We start from the raw sequence: 9,121 nt of genomic DNA, 5'->3' as shown, positions 1-9,121 counted from the left end.
AAAAAAAAAAAAAAAAAAAAAAAAAAAAAAAAAAAAAAAAAAAAAAAAAAAAAAAAAAAAAAAAAAAAAATCTAGCAACCACCTACGATGTCGACCTCCAGCTACAACCCTAATGACTACATTGACAACGACCTGTTTATCAACTGTTATAGCGTTTTAAATACAATATTTAACTTAATTAGTTCATATTAATAGTGGTTTTCTTATAGTACTTTAATATTAATAGAAACATTTAAGATATTGAACAAATCAAATAAATTTGCGACTTAAAATAATTTTGAAAAAAATGTAACTAAACCTAATAATGTTTTAGTTAATTTATATAAATATTTATGAATGAAAAATATTTGGATAAAACGAATGAACATTATTGAAGACAGAACATACAAGATCAATAAACGCGTAAAAAAATGAAAAAGGCTTTTTTCAATATTTTATAAGTATGGTAATTCTCATTTTTCAAGATTCTTTGAAGTCTAAGGTGTTGTAGACCCCAGAAGGAATTAGATGCCTACTCATATAGACCTCTATTTTTTATTTAAAAAAATAAAGGGTTAAACATGCATTAATAAACTTTCAAATATATCAGTTTAGTTCAAATTTGGTAAAAAATTATCTAAAAGATTTGGGTTTTATTAATCTTTAAACTCTGTGTTTAACAAGTTTTTAAATTATCACTCATGAATTTGGTATTTTTTAAATTTGGGTCTAAAAAATTTATGTTTTATAGGTTTTTAAACCAAACTATCTATCTAATATAGAACCTAAAACTTAGTTTTTAAGTTTTAAAGTTCATGGAGATAAGAGGTTATTGATAGATACCTCTATAAGATAAGAGGTTATTGATAGATACCTCTATAGATGCCTATCCATATAATAAACAAATAGATAAAAGATGGGCTGTGTGGGAAGAGTTCTCCCTAATTGAAAGGTATCTATGAAAAACCTCTTCATTTGCACATCCATCCAACCTTATCAACTTCTTTTATATTTTCTCTCTTCATTCTTGATGCCAATGCTCGCAATAATCGCCTTTTTACCAAACTTTTCCTCCAAGAATCTTTACTTTGCTTTACTTCCCTTCATGAAAGAGTTTACAAATATGAGAGAGACAACATCCACATTTGTTCTTACAAGAGAGAAAAGGAGAGTTCAATCTTGTTAATTAACTTGTTGCATGCTCCCATGGCTTCTTGTAGCTTTCCTGATGTCTATTCCTGGATACAGACCCTTCCACCCCTTTCTCAATGGAAAACTTCTTCCATTTCTACATCCATATGCACTTCAACCTCAAACAGCTCCTCGCTCAAAATTGTTGCTGCCAAAAACCTTCATTCCCCAACCATTACTCTCTCAATTATTGCAGATTTCAGCTTTCCAATCTCCCTGTGGACCTCAAAACCCTTGAAGACCAGCACCAATTCCTCAAATTTATTCGATGAAGAAACCATGTCCACTCTCTTGCTTAATTGTGTTCATGATGTTCTTTACTATGGCTCAAACCAAAGAAAGAATTCTAGCCATTACTCTCTCAAACTCGATATCACTTCCAGCTCAAAAGACATCTTCAATCTCGCATTTCTTACTCTCATATTCCTAATCTGCATCTATGAAGCTCCCACCGATCTCCGTTCAAATTGTCTTATGACTCTCAAGCATCATTTGGCAAATTCTACGTCGAGGCAGATATCCAAGGTGCTTATGAAACTGTTGGGGTCGAATCTAGAAGAGCAATGGATGAGGTCGATGAACCTTGCAATCACCAACTGGGTATTGGAGCTCAAGGCCAACGGCCGTACTTTAAAAACACCCTCACCTTTGTACTCTTATTCATTTTCAACGCATGGGCTGTGGAAAGTTCAACTCTATTGCCCCATCATTGCAATGGATAACATCGAGAACTCCAGCAATCCTTCAACAGATGAAAGATTGCAATTTTCTTTAAATTATCACCAGCTTGAAGGGGTTCTGCAGTTCAATTACCAGCTTGTGGTTCGAGATAAGTGGATTGATATGAGGGTACACGTTGATAACATAAGGTACGTTGAGTTTTGAAGCTATTACTTTCTTACTGCTAAGAACTAATCTCTTCTCTCTCTCACTGGAATTACAACAAAAACAGAGGCAATTTCTACAGATGCAAAACTGATCTTTCAAGCTATTAGAAGTAGCTGGTGTTATGTCTTTGACAACTGAGTTCAAAAAGTCTATCGGATTCTTTCAGGTGCGACATCATCAGGCTTGTGAACGAGACTCTCTTATCAGAACGTGGAGTTGGTGGATCAGAAAAACATTTTCCATCACGAATTTCACTGCAACTCACTCCAACTTCCCACACAAACATAATGAGTGTCTCAGTAAGCAAATCTTCAAATAACCCTCAAATTGAGGTTGGAACTGAAAGAACCTTTGAAGCTGGATTTGAACCCTCAACGCCTTACCCAGGCCTCAAATTATCAGTTGGGGAGACTGCAATGGTGAGCTTGAAGCCATGGAAATTTGAGCAGTTCGTCCATGGCAATGCTGCAACCCTTAACTGGTACCTTCACGACAGTTCGGATGGGAAAGAGGTGGCCTCCACCAAGCCATCAAAACTTGCACTCATAAACCCTAAAGCTTGGTTTCGGGACCGTTACTCGAGTGCTCACAGACCTTTTAACAAACAGGGAGGGGTCATATTCGCAGGCGATGAGTATGGAGAGAATGTGTGGTGGAAGATTGATGGAAAGGCAAGAGGGAAAACTATGGAGTGGGAGATTAAAGGCTGGATCTGGTTAACATATTGGCCAAACAAACATAAGACATTTTACACCGAAACCAAGAGGCTGGAATTCAAAGAGATTGTCCATCTTTCAATTCCTTAGCTCATAAGAAATCATTGGAAATAGATAGAGACTAATCGTCCGAGGTCTCTTTTCCACTTATTATCTTTCTAAGCAACAAACAAGGCAGGTCTAGATTTTTATACATGCAAATAAAATTAAACTACACATGGGAATTTCTTCGTCAGTAAAAGTTTATGTAGCTTCATTGATAATTGTATCTAGTTAAGTACATTTTTACTTTAAACTTTTTAATTTATCTTTAATTTTTTTTATATCAGAAACAATTTCGTTATTGTTACTATTATTATAAAATACTGAACTTTCAATGAGAAAAATGAAATAACAAGCGTATACAAAAAAGAAGCCTACAAAAAGGGGTTCAAATTAAGCAAGACAAGGTCTATCAAATAGTTACAAAAAAAAGAATCTTCAACTTTGAAATCCAAAAAAAAAAAAAAAAAAATCTAATCAGAGACCACACATCACTAAAAGATCCCCGAAACGATTCCATCAATGATTAAAAAAAGAAAAAAAAAAAAAAACTCTCCAACTGGATAATAGAGAAGAAAAGATGAAAGATTTGAAAGAAGGGGGAACGTTCACACCTAGAAATAGCCAAAAAAATTATAGCTTAGAGAAAACGAACGCAGGTAAGCTCCCTATCTCTAAAAATTTTGTAATTTATTTCTTGCCTAGTGGGAAATAGAAAGCCTTGATGACGTGGAGCTCTAAAAGCTTTCAATTTCACCCAATGGAATATCAAACTCCAACAAGTGATAAAATTACTATGCTTTCATAACTAATTTAGAAGATTGCTCCATCACACCAAACACAACAACAAATACTTAAAATCAAAAGTAAAAAAATGTCCAAATTCAACCCTGAAAATACCCACTATAACCTATTAATGACTTCCTCTGATATATCTAAGTTCAAGTGGGATCTAAAGACGTATTCTAACAAAAAAGGATTTGCTTTATTTTAATTGATTTTGATAGTCTTTTATTATATCTCAAGAAGTTGTGTTAAATGTTTTTATCGCTTTTATGAGGATTCTTTTTGGTGTTATAGGCTGCAGCCCCTAAATGCCTAATATTATATAGAGAATTGAACTCTTGATCAAAGATTGTTGGGTTTGTGTGAAGAGTTATCCTCAATTAAAAGGTGAAATGTCTATCATCTCTTTTCTATGCAGAACCATCCAATCTTATCGTGTTCTTTACCTTTTCTCTCTTCTTTCTTGATGCCAATGGATCACTTTTCCAGTTGACTTTTCCACGTTCTAGAAACTTTGCTTTACTAAAATTCCATTCATCAAAGAGTCTATATATATAGAAGAAAATAACATCCTTTACCCTTACAGAGAGGAAAAGGAGTTCAATCTTGCTAACTTACTACATGGCTCCTTGTAGCTTTCCTGATGTTTATTCCTGGATACAGAACCTACCACCACTTTCTAAATGGAAAACAACTTCCATTTCTACATCCATATGCTCTTCAAGCTCAAGCAACTCCTCCCTCAATGTTGTTGCAGCCAAAAGCCTTCATTCCGCAACCATTACTTTATCGGTTATTGCAGATTTTAGCCTTCCTATCTCTCTTTGGAGTTCAGAACCCTTAAAGACCAGCACCAAATCCTCAAATTTATTAGATGACCAAGAAAGCATATCCAGTCTCTTGCTTAATTGTATTCGCGATGTTCTTCATTATGGCTCAGACCAGCAAAAGAATTTTAGCTTTGGTTTCCTCAAACTCAACATTACTTTCAACCCAAAAGAAATTTTCAATGTTACATTTCTTAACCTTCTATTCCTCATTTGCATTTATGAAGCTCCGACCGGTCTGCGTTTGGATTGTCTGACAACTCTCAAGTATCATTTAACCAATTTTCAGTCAAGACAGGCATCAAAGATGCTCATGAAACTGTTGGGGTCTAATATAGAGGAGCAATGGATGAGGTCCATAAACCTTGCAATCACCAACTGGATAGTCGAGCTCAAAGCCAACAGCTGCATGCTCAAAACACCCTCACCTTTGTTCTCTTGTTCATTTTCAACACATGGATCGTGGAAAGTTCAACTCTATTGCCCTGTCATTGCAATGGATCGTATTGAGAACTCACGCAATCCTTCGACTAATGAAAGATTGCAACTCTCCCTAAATTATCACCAGCTAGAAGGGGTTCTGCAGTTCAATTACAAGGCTGAGGTTCGAGAAAAGTGGATTAATCTGAGAGTTCACGTTGACAACATAAGGTATGTTGAACTTCGAAGCTAACTTCTGTGCTGCTAAGAACGAATTTTTTCTCTCTCACACACTAGACGTAACGAAAAAGAAGGATAAATTCTTGCAAAATTGATTCCAAACTGATCTCTCAAGCTATCAGAAGTAATCGATGTTAAGGATTCTCACGCATCTTCCACAATTGAGTTTAAACTTCTTCTCTATTGCACTAAAAGTAACGACTAAGACAAAGGAAAATTCTAGGAAAAAAAAACGATTCCAAAACTGATCTATCATGCTGCTAGTAGTAATTAATAGTGAAGATTCTCACGTATCTTTGGCATTGGAGTTCAAAACGTACCTCGAATTCTTACAGGTGCAACATCATCCCGCTCGTGAACGACATGCTCTTGTCCAAACGAGGAGTCGGCGGATCAGAGAAGTATTTTCCATCACGGATCTCCTTGCAGCTCACTCCAACTCTACAAACAAACATAATGAGCGTCTCAGTAAGCAAATCATCAGACAACCCTATAATAGAAGTCGGAACCAAGAAAACCCTAGAAGCCGGATTCGAACCCTCAAACCCTTACCCAGGCCTCAAATTAGCAGTCGGAGAGACAGTAACGGCGAGCTTGAAGCCATGGAAATTCGAGCAGTCCGTCTATGGCAACACCGGAATCCTGAACTGGTACCTCCACGACAGCTCCGATGGCAAAGAGGTGGCCTCGAGGAAGCCATCGAAACTTGCGCTGATAAACCCTAGAGCTTGGTTCCGGGACCGGTACTCGAGCGCTTTCCGGCCATTCAACAGACAGGGAGGCGTCATATTCGCCGGAGATGAGTGCGGAGAGAGTGTTTGGTGGAAGATTGACGGAACGGCGAGAAGGAAAACCTTGGAATGGGAGATCAGAGGTTGGATTTGGTTAACGTATTGGCCAAACAAACACAAGACGTTCTACAATGAAACCAGGAGACTGGAATTCAAGGAGATGCTTCATATTTCAATTCCTTAGCTTTGAAGAAGCAGTAGAAATGGAGGGAAAATTAACAAGTTCGAAACAATTTGTTACTTACCATGTCATGCTCACTTTCCCAAAACCCTTAAATCAATCTATAAGTTGCTATCTATTTTCACATGAATTTAGACCTCTCTAAGATCGGTTGAACAAATGAATGAAACATTTTTTTATAAGTCTCTCTCTAACGCATTTAAAAATTGTGAGGTTAGGGGCGATAAGTAACGAGCTAAAACGAGCAATATCTACTGGAGGTGAGTTTGGGCTGTTACAAATGGTGTCAGAACCAAACATGGATTGGTGTGCCAACGCTAGCCTCCAAGGGTATGGATTGTGAGACCTCATATCAGTTGGAGAGACGAACAAAACATTCCTTATAAGGGTGTGAAATCTCTCCCTTATAGATGCATTTTAAAACCGCGAAACTAACTAAGATACGGGCCAAAGCGTACAATATTTACTAGCAGTGGGCTTAAACTATTATAGCTAAACTCATTGGCTACTCCTCTTAGGGTCGAACTTATCATCTGCGGAGTTCGACTCTTTGCATTAGGGTAGACTCCTCTTCATAAGGTTGAACTCCTCCACTCAGGAGTTGAGCACTTTACATCGAGGTTATACTTCTCTCATGGTTCGTCTCAAGTAGGCCTTATTCTATGTCCAAATTATCTCTAGTTGCTCATAGTTATGCTCGTTTTATAAAATAAAAATTATATCCTATTACAGATAAAAAAAATACATATACATCCACTAGCGAACAATTTTTTTTTTTTTTTTTAATTTGACTACAACAATAATATATTTTCGTTTCTTTCTTTTATATATATATTGTTTTGTCTTTTGTATTTTTTTTTTTATTATGAAATATTTTCAAGAATGGAAAAAATGAAAATGATCTAATTAATATAAATCAAACATGATATCATACTCAAAATTAATTTTCAGAAAATGCACACCTAATAATAAAATATTAAAAAATCTAACCATATGCTAAAATTTATTAACAAAATGTATAAATTTCATTACTTCAAAACCTCACCTGTTATGGGCAATTCTGGTCTGATTTGGATGGTTAAAAATCAACACTGAATTCCGAGTCGTTTCAGCGAATCATAACCATCCACGTGTCTTCCTTCTCTCNCAAAAAAAAAAAAAAAAAAAAAAAAAAAAAAAAAAAAAAAAAAAAAAAAGTCGTAAAGGTCTTGCGTGAGTGTTAAGAATTTTTCAGTCCAATTTATCAAACCATTTCATTACCTTAGATTCGCCATTGTTTAAGGCAGCAAAAAATGGGGAACGCTCTCAGGTTCCTCTGCAGTCACTTCTGCAATCCTAACGCTGCCGCCGACGCCGATTCCCTCGGTCCTCATGGCGTCTCCCCGGCCACCGTCGGCGTCTCGGCTCTTGCTCACGATCTCTTTGATTTTGAGATCACCTCGCAGGTATGTTCTCAATCTGAAGCTCATATCGAGCTGCATTTCTGGTTGATTGAATTTTGAATCGGATTCTGTCTGGTGATCTAGTGAAGTTTGTTGTTCAAACAATCTATGCTTTGGTATTGATGATTTTAATTTGATGAATTTTTGAAAGGTTCCTCAAGGACTTAGTAAGCATGTGGTTTCGTCGAAGAAGGCACAGACGAATTGGTAAAGTATTTCTGATTGTTTGGTTACGGAGTGGAGATTTATGAAAGTAATTGTAGTTACAGAGTGGTGAGATTCTGATTGTTTGTGAGATCTGTGTGTGTGGGAAGGTATAGAAAACTGGCTGAAGCTTGGAGGTCGGAGAAACCACCTCCTAAAACGCCTGAAGAAGCATCCAGGCTTGTGATTCAGACACTCAAGAGACACCAGAAGAAAGATGTTGAGGTACAAATAGGAATTCTCTTGCTTGTTTTGTTGGATTGGTAAACTGGGAATTTCTGCAGGTTAAATAGATCAATTGATAAGAGTCAAAGTTCATTCTGTCAAATATGAGCAGCTCTGATGATAATAAGGAAATGCGTTGTTTTTTCCATTTCGAATTCAAATTTTTAGGAGAGAGAAATCGGATCCATGGGGACTTAGCTAGATGGCTTGTGTAGAACAATCCAAAATCCAGTGGGGTTGGATCTGATGAACCGAAATGGAAAACAGATTACTTTTTGAAAAGTGTCAAATTACTTTTTGAAAATAGTGTTTTCAAGAACGTTTATGTTTTTAAAAAATAGTTAAATGCTTCCTTTAAAAGCATTTAAGTACTTTCTGTTCATTTTTTAAACTTCTCAACTACTTCTGTTCTTGCAAAATCTATACATATGCCTTTAATTAAAATAATTAAATTGAACTAAAGCTAGAAGTTATGGAAGAAAATAAAAAGAATACAACAACAATTTTAGCCCTCCATAAGCATTTTAAAAGGCATGTCAAACACACTGAATCAAGTTCTGTGTTTTATTTCTGTTGTTCAACAGGGATTATTGGCTTTCTATGGTCTCCCTCTTCCTCATACTCTTGTCGAACTTTCTGCTCCGGCCCCATTGCCTACATCGCTACCAGATGGAGTCAAGTTTGAGCTGCAGACATTGCCAGTAAGTGAGAAGGATGCTTTTATGGGAAATGACCAACCATTTTGTTCACAACAGGTGTTCTCATTTCTCAATGTTGAATTCATATCAGGTCGATGCAAAAGCTGTAGCAGATGGTGATACAGTGACAGTGTATGTGAGTACAGCACACCCTAGAGAGTCCTCTTGTATTCCAATGGAGGTTAGGAACGCAGCTATTCAAAGATCACAAGCTAGAAACGCCAAGAACTATGCAAAGGCTGATGCACTTCACAAGACAATAACTGATGCTGGTTACAGGTAAATTATATCTCTGCTCTACTGCATACATACACTTGGACTTTTTCAGTAAGTTACTGGGATTTGATGCCTGTTTCTTCTCCCTCAAAAGGGTGCTTACTGTTCAGAATGAGGAGATTCTTGCAAGAAAATACAGGATTCGTCTCAGGTAATTAAAATTAGCACCGGGTGATTTGATTCTTGAACTTTTAGTTTTTTTTTTTTTTTTTTTT

General features: G+C 36.4%; 3 protein-coding genes and 1 long non-coding RNA gene across 6 annotated transcripts in view; 3 read left to right on the top strand and 1 right to left on the bottom strand.

Moving 5' to 3' along the window:
• The first annotated feature begins 1,185 nt into the window (after positions 1–1,185).
• On the top strand, positions 1,186–3,288 carry LOC111491028. Its single transcript, XM_023139754.1, has 2 exons — positions 1,186–2,039; positions 2,225–3,288. Exons 1-2 carry the CDS (start codon positions 1,186–1,188, stop codon positions 2,862–2,864), a joined length of 1,494 nt encoding a protein of 497 aa, XP_022995522.1. The 3' UTR covers positions 2,865–3,288.
• A 905-nt stretch (positions 3,289–4,193) lies between these two features.
• LOC111491017 lies at positions 4,194–6,220 on the top strand. Of its 2 annotated transcripts, XM_023139741.1 has the most exons (3): positions 4,194–5,080; positions 5,425–6,102; positions 6,144–6,205. In XM_023139741.1, exons 1-2 carry the CDS (start codon positions 4,224–4,226, stop codon positions 6,062–6,064), a joined length of 1,497 nt encoding a protein of 498 aa, XP_022995509.1. In that variant the 5' UTR covers positions 4,194–4,223; the 3' UTR covers positions 6,065–6,102; positions 6,144–6,205. The 2 variants fall into 2 exon arrangements, with proteins under 2 accessions (XP_022995509.1, XP_022995500.1); XM_023139732.1 differs by having other exon boundaries at positions 5,425–6,220.
• On the bottom strand, positions 4,507–5,775 carry LOC111491942. The gene is made up of 2 exons (XR_002719798.1): positions 5,642–5,775; positions 4,507–5,530 (listed from the first exon to the last, which is right to left on the bottom strand). It is a non-coding gene; the product is annotated as an uncharacterized LOC111491942 (long non-coding RNA).
• A 909-nt stretch (positions 6,221–7,129) lies between the features above and the next one.
• The window catches only part of LOC111491421 (staphylococcal-like nuclease CAN2), a 3,841-nt gene continuing 1,849 nt past the window's right edge, over positions 7,130–9,121 (top strand). Inside the window, exons 1-7 of one of the 2 annotated variants that reach the window (XM_023140338.1) lie at positions 7,130–7,207; positions 7,315–7,506; positions 7,655–7,710; positions 7,818–7,932; positions 8,517–8,633; positions 8,722–8,909; positions 9,001–9,057. In XM_023140338.1, coding sequence (XP_022996106.1) covers positions 7,354–7,506; positions 7,655–7,710; positions 7,818–7,932; positions 8,517–8,633; positions 8,722–8,909; positions 9,001–9,057 — 686 coding nt within the window. In that variant the 5' untranslated portion in view covers positions 7,130–7,207; positions 7,315–7,353. Of the gene's footprint in view, positions 7,208–7,259; positions 7,507–7,654; positions 7,711–7,817; positions 7,933–8,516; positions 8,634–8,721; positions 8,910–9,000; positions 9,058–9,121 lie in introns of those variants that run through there. The other variant, XM_023140344.1, reaches the window with a different exon arrangement.

The sequence above is a fragment of the Cucurbita maxima genome, unplaced genomic scaffold, assembly GCF_002738345.1.
Source record: "Cucurbita maxima cultivar Rimu unplaced genomic scaffold, Cmax_1.0 Cma_Scf00001, whole genome shotgun sequence".
Classification (NCBI taxonomy): Eukaryota; Viridiplantae; Streptophyta; class Magnoliopsida; order Cucurbitales; family Cucurbitaceae; genus Cucurbita; species Cucurbita maxima.
Note: the sequence above shows the minus strand (reverse complement) of the source record. Positions and strands in the feature narration are given on the sequence as shown.

Coding starts and splice junctions, on each gene's coding strand:
- LOC111491028 (XM_023139754.1), top strand. CDS start 1,186: ATGGCTTCTTGTAGCTTTCCTGATGTCTATTCCTGGATACAGACCCTT. Junction 2,040..2,224: donor GTACACGTTGATAACATAAG/GTACGTTGAGTT, acceptor GGATTCTTTCAG/GTGCGACATCATCAGGCTTG.
- LOC111491017 (XM_023139732.1), top strand. CDS start 4,224: ATGGCTCCTTGTAGCTTTCCTGATGTTTATTCCTGGATACAGAACCTA. Junction 5,081..5,424: donor GTTCACGTTGACAACATAAG/GTATGTTGAACT, acceptor GAATTCTTACAG/GTGCAACATCATCCCGCTCG.